At 33.0% G+C, this 19,331-nt stretch overlaps 7 protein-coding genes across 7 annotated transcripts; 3 read left to right on the top strand and 4 right to left on the bottom strand.

Annotated features, from left to right (window-relative positions):
* Positions 1-424: 424 nt before the first annotated feature.
* On the bottom strand, positions 425-3,331 carry SAPINGB_P004586 (uncharacterized protein; the record flags this gene model as incomplete). Its single annotated transcript, XM_031999301.1, has 1 exon — positions 425-3,331. One exon carries the CDS (start codon positions 3,329-3,331, stop codon positions 425-427), a length of 2,907 nt encoding a protein of 968 aa, XP_031855192.1.
* Positions 3,332-3,598: 267 nt separating this feature from the next.
* Positions 3,599-4,621, top strand: SAPINGB_P004585 (uncharacterized protein; the record flags this gene model as incomplete). Its single annotated transcript, XM_031999300.1, has 1 exon — positions 3,599-4,621. One exon carries the CDS (start codon positions 3,599-3,601, stop codon positions 4,619-4,621), a length of 1,023 nt encoding a protein of 340 aa, XP_031855191.1.
* A 149-nt stretch (positions 4,622-4,770) lies between these two features.
* Positions 4,771-5,159, bottom strand: SAPINGB_P004584 (uncharacterized protein; the record flags this gene model as incomplete). Its single annotated transcript, XM_031999299.1, has 2 exons — positions 4,771-5,081; positions 5,132-5,159. The coding sequence occupies 2 exons, from the start codon at positions 5,157-5,159 to the stop codon at positions 4,771-4,773; spliced, it is 339 nt and encodes a 112-aa protein (XP_031855190.1).
* A 253-nt stretch (positions 5,160-5,412) lies between these two features.
* Positions 5,413-6,396, top strand: SAPINGB_P004583 (uncharacterized protein; the record flags this gene model as incomplete). The annotated part of the gene is made up of 1 exon (XM_031999298.1): positions 5,413-6,396. The coding sequence occupies one exon, from the start codon at positions 5,413-5,415 to the stop codon at positions 6,394-6,396; it is 984 nt and encodes a 327-aa protein (XP_031855189.1).
* A 126-nt stretch (positions 6,397-6,522) lies between these two features.
* Positions 6,523-7,317, top strand: SAPINGB_P004582 (uncharacterized protein; the record flags this gene model as incomplete). Its single annotated transcript, XM_031999297.1, has 1 exon — positions 6,523-7,317. One exon carries the CDS (start codon positions 6,523-6,525, stop codon positions 7,315-7,317), a length of 795 nt encoding a protein of 264 aa, XP_031855188.1.
* Positions 7,318-7,378: 61 nt separating this feature from the next.
* On the bottom strand, positions 7,379-8,031 carry SAPINGB_P004581 (uncharacterized protein; the record flags this gene model as incomplete). The annotated part of the gene is made up of 2 exons (XM_031999296.1): positions 7,379-7,911; positions 7,965-8,031. The coding sequence occupies 2 exons, from the start codon at positions 8,029-8,031 to the stop codon at positions 7,379-7,381; spliced, it is 600 nt and encodes a 199-aa protein (XP_031855187.1).
* A 333-nt stretch (positions 8,032-8,364) lies between these two features.
* Positions 8,365-9,783, bottom strand: SAPINGB_P004580 (uncharacterized protein; the record flags this gene model as incomplete). Its single annotated transcript, XM_031999295.1, has 1 exon — positions 8,365-9,783. The coding sequence occupies one exon, from the start codon at positions 9,781-9,783 to the stop codon at positions 8,365-8,367; it is 1,419 nt and encodes a 472-aa protein (XP_031855186.1).
* Between the last annotated feature and the right edge of the window lie 9,548 nt (positions 9,784-19,331).

Raw genomic sequence — 19,331 nt, 5'->3', positions numbered from 1 at the left:
TTATTGTTATTATTATTATTATTATTATTATTATTTCTATGGGTATATGTATAGATGATGTGAAGGAAAAAGGAAACCCTTTTATCAAAAACTCGAGTATGTCATGTAAATGAGTAGTCGTGGGATATAAATAAAACTCCAAAGTGAAAACTAAAAAGGGATAACCAAGCCCTGTTTTAAGGTACACAGGCTTCTGTATTACTATGATTATCTTCTACGTAGTCCTTGGTGGACCAGCCCTTTAGTGCTGTGTTGTTCTCTTCCAAATGGACCAGGTTTAGGTTTTCTAAAAATATCAATCTCTTTTAAACGTTGTAAAATTTCAACAAACTTTTTTTTTAAAACATTGTTTGCCATCAATCATTTTCAACAATAATAAAACATTCTTTTTTTTATTTATTTAATTAATTAATTAATAATCCATTTATTTAAACTCAATGCTCCAGTCATTAGCAAGCTTCACACGAGGACCAACAATTACGGCACTGTTTTGGCTCAAACGCTTCACTTGCACAGAGCGTTTTACTTCTTCACCAGCTTCATCCTGCTCAACAACCTCAGCCGTGCCCTCTTTGATCTGGTTCGCGTTGGCACCAATAATGATGATTTTCTCAACCCAAAGCGACTTCAAGTATGGCGTCAACACAGTCTCATCCTCGTTTGTGCCACTCAGAATACCTGTTTCAATGTCCAGCTCAAATTCTGGGCGCAAATATTCGCCCTTCTCGTAATTGTAGGACTCGCCATCGTCAATGAACATCTCACCTTTGGCTTGTCCGTTTTTGTCAAGAGCAATCACAAGAGTGTACGGGTCATACTTCATCAAAGTGGCTGAACGTCTTGGTCTATCTCTGCGCACATGAATGTGACCACCACGGAGAAGCATCGGAATTGTGTTTAATGGGGCTTCAATGCGGTAATTACCTACTCCCTTGTAAATCTTTTCGTGGTCATCGTAGCCATAGTAAAATTCGTCATCTGGGATGTAAAGATTCACTGATGTGGCTCCCTCCTCGGTAACTGGTTTAACCAAAATACCGGAATCACCAACATAAAACTCATCGTCAATGGCAAATGAATCTTCATTGTTAGGTGTCACATAGTAAAGAGGTTTCAAAATAGGTGATCCATCAATGCTTGCTTGATAAAAGGCTGAATAAAAGGTAGGCAGAAGCTTGTATCTCAGCTGAATCGCAGACTTGATAATGCTAGTATAAGGCTCACCAGCCAACCAGGGCTCACGGCGCTTAGAGTCAATATGGGCATGGGCACGGAAAAAGGGATAAAATGCACCAGCCTGGTACCATCTAGTCAACAACTCAGTGCTGGGATTTCCAAAAAAGCCACCGACATCAGCACCAGCAAAGGGCATACCAGCAACACCAGATGTCAAAATCATAGGTGTAGCAGCTTTCAAGTACTCCCATTTAGCCATGTTGTCACCAGTCCACATGGCAGCAGTGCGCTGAGAACCGGCAAAGTAAGCACGGGTAAGAACAAATGGACGTTGCTTATAGTTGTAACGCTCATTAAGAGCATCAAGTGTAGCGTTGTGGTATGTCATGCCGTAAAGATTGTGAACATCACGGTGCTCCCAGCCTCCAAAGTGCACTGTATTTTTGTCCATGGTAGTTTCAGGACCACTGAAAACAGAAGGCTCATTCATATCGTTCCAAATATGCAAGTTATCATTATTTCCAGCCCAAGACTGATCTTTGCCAAACCAAGAGACCCAAAGCTTGCGGGCCTCCGGAGACAATGTATCAATCCAAACTGACTCACCAGGCCAGCAGTGACCATGGTAAGGCTTGTCTTCAGTGTTGCAGATTGCCAAGTTCTTAGACTCCAAAGTCTCAAACTGCTTGTAGCCCTTAACTGCCTTAATGTGGGGGTCAATAATAGCGACAAGTTTGCGCTTAGTCTCATCCAGCTCCTTGATCATGTCATCGTGACCTTTGAAGGCCTTTTCATTCCATGTAAAATACTTCTTATCATCAGTGTATTCAATATCAAGCCAAATAACGTCGTATGGAATATCGTATTTGTCAAAGTTACTGTTGACTTCAAGGACATCAGACTTGTCATTATAGTTCCAGCGGCATTGATGATGACCTATAGCAAAAGACTGGGGAAGAAGAGCGTAACCAGTCAAAGAACCATACTTTTCGTTAACCTCAGAGGGGTCGTCAGCAAGAATGACAAAAATATCAATCAAACCACTTTCCGAAATCCAATGAGTTTGAGTGCTTTGTAATGATGAAATCATCTTATCATTTGATGGCCGTGTTTTGATAATGTCAACATAGGTATCAGCAGCATTATTCCAGTAAAGTCCAACTGAACTTCCTGCTTTATGAGCCTGCATAAAAGGAATTGAACCATACATGGCCATAGGACTATCAACCTCGTACTCAAAAATATCGACGTTGAAGAGACGATATGGATCTTTGTGGTGGCCCTCGGCTTGTCCTCTAGTTTCACGCAGCGAAAGAGAATCGGAGTGCTCAGGAATACCATAAACATGTTTAAAACCAATAAAAGAAATATCAAGTGCAATTGACTCAGGGCCACGAACCTTTTTATCTGTCTTGCCGTCAAATGTATCCTCCCACATTCCTTCTTCCAGTTCCCAGACATTGAGTTCACTGTCCTTAACCTGCTCTTCGCCCTCCTTGGGAGCTGGAGGTTGTGCTCTCCAATGCTCAAGATTCAGCAAACCACGTTCATTGAGAACAACCTGGAGCTCTTCGTTTCTGTAGAATTTAATGCTAAAAGGATTGGACTGAAGGAAAAGCTTATTTCCACCACCATAAGAAATTTTAAGATCGTGCTCCACTTGTTCAATATTCAGCTCAGTGCCGTCAGAAAGAACCAAGTTCTCCTCAATTAAGGTCCACTTGTCAAGATCATTGTATCGCTCTTTACGAATATTCTTGTTTCCGGGAATTTCAATGTTGCCGTCCTGACGTTTCAACTCATCAAGAGTAAATCTCACAATGCCAGACTTTAAAAATGAAAGCGAGAATGGCAATGTGACAAAACCCTTAGGAGTGGTCTTAAGAATGTTGCCGGTCAATTTTGCAGTCTTGTCCTTGTTAAGAGCTACAGTTGCAACATCAATCTCATATGGAGAGGTCCATTCTTTTCCTTCGAGGGTTTGCGAAGAAGCATAGTCAGCAATGTGTCTATTTCGCTTGCAGAATTTGTTTTGCTCGCAGGTTCGGAATAAATTATGCTTAACTGCTTGTGATGGAGTACTGAAAAGCGCAATGCTAATCAGAAAGTAAATCCCCAAAAGTGCAAAAGCGTTAGGGAAAATTCTCGATTTCATTGCGAGACCGAAACAAAGCAAATGATGTAAGGATAGGTTGAAAAAAAGTGTATGGTGGGTGAGAAGAGGAGATATTGCTACTTTACTATATAGTAAGGTTAAATGAGGTTGTGCTGTTCACTACCATCTTTTTCCCTTTTTTTTTTAACCATATTTTTTTTCATCCATATATTTCAGCCCCCCTTAAGATTTTAGATTTTAGACAACAGAATAAAGACAGGTTCTCAAATATAAACTTGAGAGCAAAAAAAAAAAAAAATTTAAAAGATGGGATGGTTTAGTGGCCACTACAATTTACGAAATAAATTAATTGTTATTTCTGGAGGTTCTCAAGGCTTAGGAGCTTCAATTGCACGTCTTTGTGTCGAGCGAGGTGCAAATGTCTATATTGTCGCACGGACGGAATGGAAACTTCAGAAAGTTGTCAAGTCTCTTAAAGAATCTATATTGGATCCAGATCAAATTGTTGGATATGTTGCAGCAGATTTGTCAAAACAAGCTGAGTGTGCTCGCGTGTATGAGACGATCGGCCAAGTCCCCGATATTGTTATGTGTGTTGCAGGCCTTTCTCTTCCCGGACTACTGCTAGAAGTACCATCAGAATCTTTTGAAACCAGTATTGATTGCATCTACAAGAGTTCTCTTTATTTTTCAGTCGAAGCACTTCGAGTTATTTCAAAAGCACCAAAAAGTGCAGAGCCTCGTCACATTACGTTATTTTCTTCTGTAGTCGCGTTTTTAGGTTTCATCGGCTACGGCTCATATTCTCCTCTAAAGCAGGCTGTTAGAGGACTTGCAGATGTTCTACGACAAGAAGCCATCCCTTTTAACGTCAAAGTGGAGTGCGTGTTCCCTGGAAATATCGACACTGAAGGGTTCGAAAATGAAGAAAAAACAAAGCCAGAAATTACTAAGCAAATAGAGGGCCCATCAGATGTTATGAATCCAGATAAATGTGCAGAGCTCATTCTATCTCGCTTAGACTCTGGCCAACAAATGGTTCATACAGATGCTATTGGATGGATTTTGAACGGGCTCATGCTGGGCTCAAGTCCCCGCACGCATGGCGTATTTCTAACACTTACAGGATTTATCTTATCACTTGTAGTTCCTATTTGGAATTTGATTGTCAATAATCAGATTAAGACATACTTTAAAAAGAGAGAGGAACTGGCGGCTTCAATCAACAACAATGAAGTAGAAGATGATGAACAAGTAGAAAATGATGAAGAATTAGAAGATGATCAAGGATTAGAAGATGAATCATCGTCTAGCCAATTGCTCAACTAATCATCAATTGAATATTTTTATATATTTTTTTGTAAAAAAAATCCCATGGGTATTTATTATTATTCTTCTATTACCTTCCTTATTTCTATCGCCCAGCGGTATCTTGTAGTCGTCGTTTTTATTTTCATTATTTTCGTTTTTTTTTGTTTCTAAGCAGTGGCACCCTTAATGCTGTCGACAAGCTTACCGGCAGCATTTTCAACACGCTTTCCTAGGACATTCCACTGAATGTTGTAGAACCAGTTGACACCACGGACAATTTCGTGATTCCAAAGGTCCTTCATAGTCTCCTTAATGTCATCGCGAGTCTCAACTTCGATTTTCCGGGGAACAAAAGGATTAGGCTTGCCGTAGTTGTCAAGGACCTCGCGCGATTGCTTGAGCTGGCCCGTAACAAATTCTGAGTTCCGTCGAAACTCAGTCGCTGTGTAATAGGCAACAGAAGTTGTCACCAAAATACCTGAAAAAATATTAGCCAAAATAAACAGCTGAAAAGGATTACAATCCTACCTCCTAAAAAGCCGTAGACTCTGCTCATTGTGATACTTGAAGTTGTGGTGGTGGTGGTGGTAATGAATGGGGTTTTGCGCAAAATTGCGAGTAAAGAAAAAGAAAAAAAAATGAAAATGCGGGTTATTAGTGGTTACCAAAATCACAACAGTATATTATGGACCGCTGAGCGTATATATCAGTACATTGCCTTTACACAAGGCCCGACGACCCGGTGCACAACACTTCTTACTTAACAACTAACAGTGTTTTGATTCACTTTTGAACCGAAAAAAATAGAAATGATGAATATATACGACGTCCATTGTCATCCTACAGACTCGCCTGCTAGTTTAGAGTATATTCCATCCATGGTCACCACTAAACTTGTGGTTATGTCGACCTGCTTAAAGGACATGCCTTGCGTAGAATCTCTCTACAAGCAGTATCCTGAGAAGGTTGTCCCTGCCTTTGGCTTCCATCCATGGTACTCTTATCAGATCTACAACGACTTAGACTCCAATGAAACTTGTATAGGTAACTTTCAACCTCCTAACAAGTTCGATCATTATAAAACTGTAATTTCGCCTCAGCCTTCAGATGAGTTTCTAAACCTCTTACCCTCACCCTTCCCTCTTTCAACTGTAATATCAGAAATTGAAAGTAGACTGGCCCGAATCCCCCAAGCTATAGTGGGTGAATGTGGACTAGACAAGATTTTTAGAATTCCGGAGCCAGATAGTATTCTACATGACGAAAAGGAATGCGAGGTAGCATTAGAAAACCGGAAATTATCAAAGTATCGGGTTAGCTTCGATCATCAAAATATGGTTTTGAAAGCACAACTCCACTTGGCAGTTAAATATAACAGACCGATATCTTTACATGGTGTTCAATGTCCTGGTGCTTTGTACCAAACTGTGATGGAAGGGCCAAAGTTTCCTCCATCAGTTTGTTTACACTCATACACTGGCAGCGCAGAGTTTTTAAAAAATAACTGGTATAAAAGTAAATCTAAAAAGAAAACCCCTGAAACTCATCAGCAAGCACCCAAAATATATGTGTCCTGTTCTATTTTGATTAATGAAAAGTCTCACGACGAGCTAATAAAAACAATTCCTCGCGACCGGCTGCTGTTTGAGTCCGATTTTCACAAGGCTGGTGATTATATGGACAAATTGAATTTGGCTATTTTAGAAAAAGCCAGTAAAATTCTTGGAGTGAGCATTGAAGATTTAGCTGCGCAAGTTGAGCAAAATGTTTGTAAAGGGTTTTTGTTTTTTTAAGCACTTAAAGATAACATGTGGTAATGAATTGAAAAAAATAAAATAAAATGCTGTGCTGTTGAAAACTCCATTTTTTCTCCCCCTCGATTTTTCTTTTTTTTGTTTTTTTAATAACCACCACAAAAAATGACTACAGAAACACTTTCCACAGACGAAATTCTCAAAAAATTCTCAGATCCTGATCTTGCTGCCCATGCATATCTTGATCTTTCTTTTCAAAAATATAACCCTATGACTCAGCAGGCTGAGCTGCACTCGCAAAGCTCTCAGCTGCTGTCTCAACTAGACCATGCCACCGAAGAGCTGACTTGGAACCTCGAGACTATAATGAACGAACTTAAAAAGTCTGGCCCACGGTTGACGTACCAAATTGAACTTCTTCGAACAGGAGTCTCGGGATTGGTCTCTGACATAGAGGAGATTGCATCTCCTCAGATAGAAACGATAAAAAAGACACGAGAAGTTGATACAGAGCAAGACCAAACTGTTGCCCGGCTGCAACAACTTGAAACAGTACGCAAAAAAATGTGTCAAGTGGAGACAGTATTAAAAGAAGCAAGGGAATTTGACGAGGAGGTTTTAACCAAAGAAGTCTCTCGTCTAATTGATGAGGGTGATATGGAGTCTGCATTACAAAAAGTGGAGCATGCTGCAGAGCTAATTCAAGTGTGGAAAGGAACTAGCATTTACACAGGACGGGCGAAATTTGTTGCTCAACTGCGAAAAAAAATTGAGACTGCCCTTGGACAAAAAGATAGTACAAACTTATCGCGGCAACAGAAGAATGATAGGCCTAGCAGATCTTCTAATTCACCTGCAGTTTCACGGCCAGGTACACCCTCGGGATCAAAGAAATCAAATGAAAACGAAGGCTCTTATTATGGCTTGCTTGGGCAACTGCAAAGAAAGATTGGCTATTAGAAAAAAAAACGATTATACACATACTTTTTTTTTTATTAATATTTATGAAATCCCTCCATGTCTATACAGTTTCCTTATTTTGCGCCGATAAAATCAGATCCCGCTGCTCCTTATCAAACATATTCACACCTTCCTTGAGTGCTGCGATTAAAAGGGGCATCGATGTTTTGTTGTTGAAGTCATTACTTTGTCTAGCTTTATTCAGATCGTCACCAAAACTTCCTCCAGTCATTAATCCTAGGTAGTATTCTGTAAATGCCTCTTTGTTGTCTTTAACATCAGGATTCAGTATCTCCTCAGTTTCCTCATCACCAAGACGCTCTTTGGGGTGCTTGTTTTCATCATCTTCATCATCTTCTTCTGAAAATTTATGCGAGGCCCATAGCCGTGATGGTGCAATATCATCACTTATTTCAAGTTCCATCTTAACATCTGCACCATCGAGAATGTCATTTTGTGGTATTCTTTTGCTGATTTCTGATTCATTTTGGGAATTTGATTTAGAAACAGAGCTTTTTTCTTGTTCTTCATCTGAAGAGTCGGACATGTCAAGATCAGATGAATCTGAAGACGACGACGAGTCAGAAGAAAGGTCTATATTGTTAATGTTAGAAAGACCTTTAAACGCGTAGATTTTCAATCATTACCTTCAGTTCTCGCGGGTTTTCGCCTCCGCCGTCTTTTAGCTGGGGGTTCTGCTGTTCTAGGAGCCATTGTTTTGTATGTTTGTTAATGGGTTGTAGATGGAAAAGGATTTGGAAAAAAAAAAAAAAAAAAAATTTCGTGGTTTTGAATAAGAGCTTAAACCGAACGGCTTAAAAAATTTTTTTATGTCCACCATTACAGTAACCTTACCCACACCATAAGTTTTGCAGATAGCTGAGCAAAGCCTTGATAACGGTTTATAAGACTTAAAAACTTTCGTACCCATGAATACAAAATACCTTTACATTATATTCTTATGAAAATAAATAAACTATATTTAAATTGATATCCTTGATTTAATAAAATGGTTATATTCCTTGGAAAGAGTTAGCAATATTTGCTTTACTTAGAAATACCAGTAACACAATCACTAGTAAAAGCAACAGTTTTTCCATTGCTACAGCTGGCATTGCTGTAAATGGTATAGCTACCTTGACCATCTGGACAGGCAACAATTGTACCACCTCCTGGTGTGACGTAACCACCTTGGGAAATCCATGAACTACCTGAGCCGCTACTTTGGACAACTTGGAGGGCGTTATTCCCATTAACAATCACATATCCATTACTAAAAGAAGGAGATGAGGCAATGAGAGAATTTCCTTGAATAACAAAGCTGAATGGAATACCACCAAAAGATGTGGCAGAAGAGCTAGTTGTTAATAAACCACTGGGAAGAACATAGAGCGTAATAACATTGAAATTTGTGTTAAAGTTTACAGCGTAGTTGGCATTGTTGTTAATACCCGTGTTTTGATTGGTATTTTGGTTTTTATTTTGATTATCATTGTTATTAGTGTTAGCATTGTTGTTATCATTATTATTGGTGTTATTGTTGTTATTATTGTTAGTGTTGTTATTGTTACTAGTGTTATTGCTAACGTTGTTGCTGTTACTGTTGTTGACAACGTTGTTAGAAGAGGTTCCACCAGTGGTCGTTGTAGTAGTACTGGATGTGGTAGGTGTGGTGGTTGTGGTTCCAGTAGTGCCAGAGCCAGTAGTGCCAGAGCCAGTAGTGCCAGAGCCAGTAGTGCCAGAGCCAGTAGTGCCAGAGCCAGTAGTGCCAGAGCCAGTAGTGCCAGAGCCAGTAGTGCCAGAGCCAGTAGTGCCAGAGCCAGTAGTGCCAGAGCCTGTTGTTCCAGTGCCTGTTGTTCCAGTGCCTGTTGTACCGGAGCCAGTTGTTCCAGAACCTGTAGTACCGCTACCACTTCCACTTCCACCACCTGTTCCAGATGCAGATCCGGATCCTCCAACAACAACAGTTGTAGTCCCACCACTTCCTCCAGTACTACCTGTAGCATTACCACCAGATCCACCAACAGACGTGCTTGTTGAACCACCAGCACCACCAGAACCGCCGCCACCGCCGGCTCCACCTCCGGCCCCAGAAGCTGAACCACCACCGGCACCTCCAGCGCCACCAGCACCGCCGCCTCCGCCGGCACCAGCTCCAACACCAACACCTGCAGCACCACCAGCACCACCGCCACCACCAGCTCCTCCATTTCCGCCGTTACTACCAGAAACAACGGTAGTGCTGGTAGTTGTGGTACTAGGAGTTGTAACGCTTACTGGCACAGTAGTCGTAGAAGAGCCACAAGAGTAATAATAACCACACCCACCATTAGAATATCCTTTAAAAAGACTTTTCCAACTTCCACCAGGGTTTGCTTTAGCTTCAGCATCAGCTTCAGCGTCAGCAATTGGAGCTGCCATAGTATAAGCAGCAAAAAGAGTGACTGAAAGGTTAGAAAACTTCATATTCAAAACAAAAATTAAATGAAGTTTTAGCTGTTATCTAATGTTATATTTTAAAGAAAAGGAATAGTAAAATTAAAATAATAATAAAGAATGAATGAAATAAAAAAATTAGTTAAGGAGTGTATTAATCAAGCCAGCTGATTAGTTTGAAGAAGAACAAAAAAGATGAATCCATGAAAAATTGTTCTCTTTTTATATTTAAAAAAAATGAAATAGTGTTAATCATGATGAATTTTGTTCATTCCAAATTCACAACAAAACCAAATAAAAACAAACAGGATTTATTCTCATTTAAGCTCATTTGAATTGATAACTAAGGGTCTTATTCTAAAACAGCTGTTGAAAATCCACAAATTCCTTTTTAAAATCTGAAAAAAGTAACGATGATACCATAAATTGAAAAAAAATAAAGAAATTTTAAGGTTAAATTAGATTTGAAACAAAAGAGTGAAAAAAGCAGTTAATACTTTTGGGTTTGAAAATATTTGAATGTTTGAAAGAGAAATGTTCAGGTGAAGTATTTCGGAAATCGGTTTGAATATTTTAATTCACTTCAATCGTCCTATATGTGTCTCAAAAATAAACATTTTATAGCTTTGAAGTTTTAGCAACTTTTTTTCATGATTTATATGTTGTAAATTTAGTTTTTTTCTTATTGGCCAATATTTTTAAAGAATGATGGTCTGAGGTCTTTTGAACCAGCAATTACCTAAGCCTAATACACCCATAGATAAACTAATAGTTACTGAGCAATCTAGGAATGAATGAAAGAATGAAACTGGGTGTTTATTTTTTAGAAAAAAAATAACCTTTAATAATTTAATACTTGTTATTTTTAATGATTAATATTTAAATACTAGTTGTATTTTAAGCTATAAGTAAATAGTAAGAGTGTGACAAACTTATCTGATGTGTGATAGAGAAGAACAAATTGATAATAATGATATAGCAAAACTCACCAAACTTTACTTCATAAAGTCATTTAATTGTAATCATGATTAAATAAATTAAAATTTATAATTTTTTATAAAAAACTTTTAAAAAAAATTTCAATAAATAGGCATTCATAAGATCTCCCGTTTTTGGGCAAAACATTGTTTCATTCATCAATTTCATTTATTCCTTCATTCAGCACAATAATTTTAAATGAAAAATATAAATGTAAAGAGCCGTTGAAAAAAAAAAATGTTAAAAGATGAGAGCTTGTTAAAAAGTTAATCAGATAAGCTTTTTGAATATCATGGTGGGGTAAAAGGCTTTAAAGATTTGAGAAAAAAAAGTAAAAAAGAAAACATTATTTTTGTGAAAACAAGAAATATATATAAAAAGTTTTAAAATCAAAGCAGTTAAAAAAATGACTGCGTAAACAAGAAATCGTTTATTATTAAATTTTTATTATAATAATACATTGATTTTCGCTTCCAAGAGCCCTTTAATTCGTTACCAAAAGTTCCAACATTTATATACGTATACAAGTTGCTACCAAAAAAAAAAAAAGGGTTTTCTAATCTTATTAAAGAATCGAATTTCTTTCATGAAATGATTTTATTTTTAAAAATTTGTGTTCGGTATTGTCTGTTTTATTCAAAAAAAAAAAAAAAGGTTTCATACGGTAATTAAATCGACAAACATGACTCTGAAAAGGATTTAGTATTATGATTCATAAGAAATCATACTTTACAGTTAGTTAAGAGATCGTAATTACAACGTGAATCATTAATATATTACTGGATCTTTTACTTTCAAAAGCAAATCTGCTCTATTTGTATGAACAATATGATTCATTAAAACCAGAACTTTTGAATATTTACAAAAAAAAAAAAAAGTGTAGATCGGGTTCAGGAACATTCATACCGCGGTTAAATTTCTCTTTGAGGAAGTGAGCCAATCCGTAAATAAAAAAAAAAAAAATTTAATGTTGTAACTTTACCCTAGCCCTAATATTGTGAATTAATATCATCATTACGTCAACAGAATATTCCAAGACTTTGAAAAAAAAAAAAAAAATTCTACTAAAGCTTATTTACTACTACTTTTTCAATTGAAATAAATTTCTAAAGCCACGTTTAACTAACCACAAATAGATTTTTATCCTCAATATTTTTTTTTATTTTTAAAATATATATATATATATATATATATATATATATATATATATATATTTTTTTTTATCATAATTGAGTAATGGTTTAACAATTATCAATTCTATATTTAGCATTCTGTTAATTTAATTGCATTAAACTATAAATAGGAATATTTTGAAAAAAAAAAAAAATTATTAAAGCATCCCATGGTAAAAATAGAATCACATGTACATATTGTAGGAAAACGTGATGTGTAAATAGATTTTGAAGTTTAAGCGAGATAGAAAGGGTTCTGATTTCCAATTGGCCACGCGGGATGTTTACCAAGTAGCTTCAAGGACCAATTCTTTCCCATTGATGTTTCTAAGCTCATCTCAACAATTATATAACGTTAAAATTGGCCAGCTTACATCATTGATCCCGTTACCAGAAATTTTGTTGTTTTTTCAAGAATGAAAACCTAACTTAAGTAAGAAATAAAGAGATTGTACACGTCATTCAAAATTTAAAGATATCAGAACATGCATAGAGCTTAGATTAGTAACATTGCTTAAAAAAAAAAAAAAATTTAAGATAATTGAATATTTATGGGAAATTGTATCCCACTAGATGATATAATAAATCAAAATAATTATTATGGGGCGTCACTTTAACTGTGTTAAAACGCGGGTGACGGCATTGAAGCAGAAATAGCCCTTTCTCAATAAAATCATAGGGATTGACTTACTAATTTCAATTTAATCAACATGAACATTCAATCTAACGTTAAAATGTGTGTATCAATCTCATAACAACTTTTGAAACTTGAAATTCCTATCCCCACAATATTTAATCTATTTTAAGAACAAATATTTTTCAGACCTTAATCTGAATTTTTTTTTGTTACTTAATATAACTAACCAAATTATTTAGAAATCTAGAAATCCAATATGACATCCATTGTCATTAAGCGGTAAAATAAAAATATATTTTTTTTTTCAAAATGCGTTTTTTTTTTGGGAAATATATCTTCAATTATCGATTACTTAATATTTATTTTTATATAATTCTGTTTATCAGTTTCAATATTTAAATTTTTTAATGTTTAAAATAGATTTTAATTTATTAATTTTTCAATACTAGTCCCATCCTCTGTTGTTGATACCTTTTTCATCATATGGAAACATGGTTATACTAGTTTAACCTAATCAAAAGGTTATATTTGTTAAAGTTATATATATGATACAGTTAAACTGTAAAAGTTTGGATAATCTTATTCATAGCAAAAATATTACTTTATAGAATCCCTTATTAAAGAAAATATTTGTGACTTTATTATTTTTTTAGCCTTTCTACCGTACATCAAATGTCATGTGTATTGAAATTTAAAGTGTATTCCATTGTTTTGTTTCTTTTTTATTTATTAAAAAGAGACTAAGATTGAAATGAATACATTGAAGGTTCTATTGAAAACTTTTGTATATGTGAACATTTTCAAACCGTTAAAAAGAAAACATATGTAGGTTGATTTTTCTAAGAAAAAAAAAATCAATCTTAATTCCGAAAATATGATTTCATTCTAATATTAGAAACTTCTTTTCAGAACTCCGACGTTTAACTTGACACATAACTTTTTTTTTTTTTTTGAAAACATTGATCGCTTTAGAGAAAAGTATTTTTATAATATTTTCCTAATTAATTTAATTGGACATAATTTAAAAGGATTACCAATATTACAAAGTGATGACCACTTTTTTATTGCTCTACTTCGCTAATAGACTTTCAAAGAATATTTCTTGTTAATTAATATTAAAATTATATGAAAAGTTTTAACTAAAGTTTCTAATAATAGTATTTTCCCTTTGATCTCCTGTTAAAAAAAAATTTTTTTTTTTCAAACAAAAAAAATTTATGTTTACATGATAAGGGATCATATATACGGATAAGCTAATACCACCTTCTTTTTACTATTGAACTAGCCCCGGCAATAAAATGGAGCGATCCACCAATCTTTTTTCAAGAATTAGTTTGAAATAATATAATTAATCGAAGAATTCAAATTTGTTTTTTTTATTTCTAAAAAAAAAAAAAAGAGAAGAAAGAAAAGTACGCTTCTTAGCCGCATCGTTTATTTTAAAACTTTCAGTTTAATTTAGGCTCAAAAAACCTCGGATCCTTTTTCTAAAATTTGTTTGCTATTAATATCTAGATATATAAAAACCTGTACAATCTTTTGATAAAGAACAAACATTGAAAGCAATTTAAAAATAACTAAGGTAGATTAAATTTAAAAATAACTCTGTCAATGGTTACTCAATTGCATTTACCTAATTGGATTTATATTGAAACAATTTATATTGAGAAAAAAAAAGGTATATTTTTAGGATATGCTCATATATGAGTAAGAATCTTTTCTTTCTACTTGATTTAAAAAAATAATCACTCTTTGAATTGTCTTGCAACGATTTTTAGGATGCTAGAAAAGAGAATTTGTAGAGTGATGACACTGCGAAATAAATTTTATAAAAATTAAAATCAATATGATGTAACCTCCCATCTTTATTGAGAAATTTTGTAATGTGTGTGACCAAATATATAACTTTTAAAGTCTGCTCTCTCAGGTAGTATCAAAACCATGAAAATTTGATATTCTTTAAAAAAATTACTAGTAAATATATAGCATGGTAAAAAACCAACTTATTTGAAACATTTATATTAATTTTTCAAAGTGTTTAAAGCAACTTTTTTCAATAGATTTTATAACGGAAAAAAACAGAAGAGTTTTTTTTTTTTTTTTTGGAAATAATGGTTGCAGGACCCTTTTTATTAATCATTTTTCAAAATAACTGTCATTAATTTAATAAAAGTTGTTAACTATTAAAAAAAAATAATTACATTTCATGGTATGTCAAAACTTTTGGGGTAATGTTATTTGGCCATCCCTTGTTTATTTTAGTTTAACTTGGTTATACGTTTAAGCTTTTTTTTTTTCTATTTTCAAAGCCTTTAAATCGCCCCTTTTTTTTCAGACCATCAGATATATATATACCAATCATCATCAATAGCTTCAAAAATTTGTTAGTTTCAACTAAAACTGTTTAGAAATTGTTTATTTTTTTTAGTAGAATCAAAAGTTTTTCCATCTCTTCTACAAAATCAGAATTAATGAAAAAATAGATTATTAAAATATAACAAGGATGAGTTAGAAGAATCAGTAAGTAAAATGAGCATTTTAAATCTTAATTAAGATACTTGATATATTCAAATATTAAGTACTATAATTAGTTTTCAAAGAAAGATAATGGTTTATATCATAAAATGATATAAGGTGTTTTTTGAGAAGAAGAATTAAACATTTTAGAGCAAGTTCAGACTTTAACGGACATCTTTGAAACTAGAAATAAAAAAAAAACAAAAATTATCCTTTTAAAGCTTAATAGTACAAAAGATATATACAAAATTGGAGAAATCCAACTAAAAATAAGACCTTTTTTTAAAGCTCCAATTTAGTAAGAAGATCGGCTCATTCATCAACTTAGATGTGAAATCATAGTCATAGGTATTTAAACTCCATTAGTTATGATAGATTTATTTACATATTTTACCAGAATTTATCTTGGAAACGTTAAACAACACATGAATTGGCGAAACAGGAAAGCCGAGATTGATTATCACTTCTACAAATAATTCTGCTTCTATTAGTTAAAAGGAAGTTGTGGCTAAATCATTAGTGGCAGATAAATCAAGAATTATTAATAAAAAAAGCTTTGCAAACTTGGTTTTCAATAAAAACTAAGAAGAGATATGTTAAAATCACTTAAAAGCATTTATCAATTCTCTATTTGCAGAAGCAGTATTGATTCCAAAACTACATTTTCAACAGTTTACGCTTTCTTCTGTTTAGATAAAACTATTACTATGTTATCTTATTGACTCATCATAAGGTATTTTCTCTTTACGTTGAATGATTGCTATTGCTTAAAGCAATCAACAAACCTGAAGAAAAAAAATATATTAACCTCAATCATTCATACTGATTACTTTGTCAGGATAATGAATAAGTTTATTAAAAAAGAATCTACACTATTTAAAAAAAAAAAAAGAAGGGATTTTAAAAGGGTAATTTTTTATCAAACTTTAATATTTGATTTCTAAGTTAACATGCCTAGTAATTTTTAGGGTTTATGTGGTTACTACAACTTATTTTGTATGTTTCATCAATGAAAAAGTATTGTGACACTAGCTTTAACAAAATTGAAAGGGGGTTTTTTTTCTATGGTTTATTTTTAAAGAAAAAATATGCTAAAGAAGTTTATTTGACTATGAATAGCAATGGATAGGAACGGATGAGTTGTAGGTTTATTTTTAAATATTGATGAAATGATAGGATTGAAATTTCGACTTCGCTTATCCAAGTATGTGATTCAATTTAACAAAAAAAAAATTAAAAATAAACTGTATATCATGGTGAGTAAGTTTTCTTTTTGTTCTTTCATTTGGCAATAAAGAAAAAATGACAAATTTTTTATGCCATATAAAACATTGAATAAAGAAAAGAAAAAAAAAATAATGCTTTCATCAATCGAATTTAAGTTTGAAGAACTAATATCAATCTTCAATATTGACTTACGAGTGGTTTCTTTTTAGATAACAATTTGATGATACTGAAACCCTTGCTTTTAGATGCTTTCATTGTTTTTTTAAAATTTGATAAATGCTGGGGTACCTGCCAATCTTTTATTTTTATTTTTTTAAAAAAAAGATTATGGAGTTTATGCAATGAAGAATTCTTCAAAAGATTTTCGTTTTTACTTTTCGAGATATTAATGCAAACAACTGTATACATTTGTTTGATTAAACTCTGGACCTGTTCCAATTCTATCTTAATACGATTGCTTAAGAGAAGGTTTGTGTTCTCGGGCTATTCCTTTATCCGAACATTTTCTTCATTAGGAAACGAAAGTTTTGGTTATAAATAAATTGTGAAAAGTTTAAAACCAACTGAAGAAAAATATATATAATGGAAATAGGTCATTGTGATTTTAAAAAAAAAAAAAAAAAGTTGAACATTTTTATTTAACGGTTTGGTGGTTGCAAATCCCGACATTATCGTGAATCTATTGAATGTTTATGCATGTTATTGATTAAATTGATGTGACGGTAATAACCGGAAGATTTATTTTAAAAGATAAAATGTGTTCACCATTGAAGAAAAAAAATTGGAAATATTATTTTAAAGTAGAGCACAAATTATCAATCCTTTTTTTTTTTTTTTTTTGTGATGTTTGGACCAAAGTATCTAAATATTCTATTGTTATCCAGTCTTAAAATAAACTCGCATATATTTAATGGGCAATTATTTTTATTAATTTTTCAAATGTTAGTTAAGATCTTTAACATTTATTTGAAATAGTTAAAATTTATTTTTAACAAAAAAATGGATAGGATTAATGAAATAGGTTTTTTTTTTCTCTCTCTTTAATAAGTGAGATATTGTTGGTGATAGATTATGGTTATCAAAATAAATACCAATTTTTTTTTTTTTTGGCAAATTAGAAGAATAAAGGGAAGAAGAATAATAATACCAAAAAATGGGAGTTTTATCAGACAAAAAACCCAAGTATGGGGAGATTGATAGACTGGTAGAGTTTCCGCTTTTCAATTTTGAAAGGAATAGAATAAGTTTAACAAGCGTACGGCGTTCAATGCAGACCCAGCATGCAAAGCATCCGAATCCGCAAGCATTTCCAAGAGATTAGAAGAAGAAGAAGAAAAAAAAAAGAAGAATAGAACTAAGAAGAGCAAAATTTGTTTAAAGTCATAAATAAAGATTTAGTTTTTTTTTTTTTTATTTTAAAAATAGAATTTATATATATATATATATATATATATTTGTTAAAACAACGTTATGTTTTGAAGCCATAGAGATTTAATGAAATAGTGTTAGTTCTAACCCCGATGTTATTAAAAATTGACAAATTCAAGAATGGTTTATTAATAAGAATAATTACTTAATAATAGGAACACGATGATGATGATGATGAAGAAGATGATGGTTATGTTGATGATGATAATAATAATGATGACGACAGTCAAACAAGCTAAAACTTTTAACCAAAATGCACTTTTATTGAAATATGACACCTACTAGTTATGCAGAAGTACTTGATTTTTTTTTTGCATTTTCTTTCTTTTTTTTAAAAAAAAAGAAAAAAGAAGAGCCATTGAATTAAGATAAATGTAGATTATAGAAACAAATAGTAGTGATCAAGGCGGAAGCAGTCCGTTACAAATAAGAATTTGATAGTAGAAATAATAAAGTATGAAGAAGAGGAAGAAGAAAATAAAAGAAATGAAGAAAATGAAGAAAATGAAGAAGAAGAAGAAAAGGAAAAAGAGATAATTGAGCGTACAGTATTACCCATCACAGTTGATGCAAAATTATGGTTAGCGTTTAAATCCGGGGTTAAGTTAATTGTAGTTAAACAGTTGAATTTAGCTTGTAGAGTGCATTTTAGATCGTTAAAGATTAAGGGACAAGTGGGCGTTGAGTTCAATGTAAACTGTTATGTCTGTTAAACACTTACCACTGTTAGAGCACTGTTTGGTCTGACAATTGTTGGAGTTAGTTGGTACATCACACGGACTGAATTCCATACCTTTTCAAACTGTGCTGAAGTGACTTTAAACTGTGAAAAAAAAAAAAAAACTTGTCTTCTTGTCACAGTAAGCATCAATCACCCGATTAATACCGCAAGACACAAGGCTGTAGGAGCTGTACAGTATGAAGGCACGCATTTCAACTTTTTTATTTATTTATTTATTTTTTTTTTTTTTTTGGATGAACTAATACTAAAGTAATATGCTGTTTTATATTTTAATAAAACTATTTTTCTTTGTTAAAATAGGATAGTACTTGCTCAGGAGAAACAAATCTCCGGATAAGGAGTTCAATTTTTTTTTCATGTAATTGATGAGCGAACATGGAGAGGACCAGATTAAAGTCCAAGAATATTACAATTTCCAAAGTAGTTAATTAGGATAAATGAATGACTGATATAAAAAAAATTTTTTTTTTTTTTTTTTCAAAATAAGTTTTTTAAGAAAAAAATAATTTCAAGAAAAAGAGGGATTATGATTGGAGGGAGAGAGAGAAAAAAAAAATTAAAATTAAAAAACATTTTGTTGATACTATTTTTAACTCAGTTTTTTTAAGTAGATTATTTTAATTATATTTTTTTATTTTATTTTATTTTATTTTATTTTATTTTATTTATTTAAATGTCACTGAAGTTATTCCCCCAGATTTTTTCTTTCTTTCTTTCTTTCTTTCTTTCTTTCTTTCTATAAATAAACAGCGTATGGCGGCACACCAAAGCCGGGATGGTATCCGAACCCTCCGAAAAACCCAAAAAGTTCCATTTTGAAAAAGGGATTACGGGTAGAGAAAAAAAAAAGAAAAAAAGTAATAAAAAAAATTAAGGT

The sequence above is a fragment of the Magnusiomyces paraingens genome (genome assembly GCF_902498895.1).
Source record: "Magnusiomyces paraingens strain CBS 517.90 genome assembly, contig: contig3, whole genome shotgun sequence".
Classification (NCBI taxonomy): domain Eukaryota; kingdom Fungi; phylum Ascomycota; class Dipodascomycetes; order Dipodascales; family Dipodascaceae; genus Magnusiomyces; species Magnusiomyces paraingens.
Note: the sequence above shows the minus strand (reverse complement) of the source record. Positions and strands in the feature narration are given on the sequence as shown.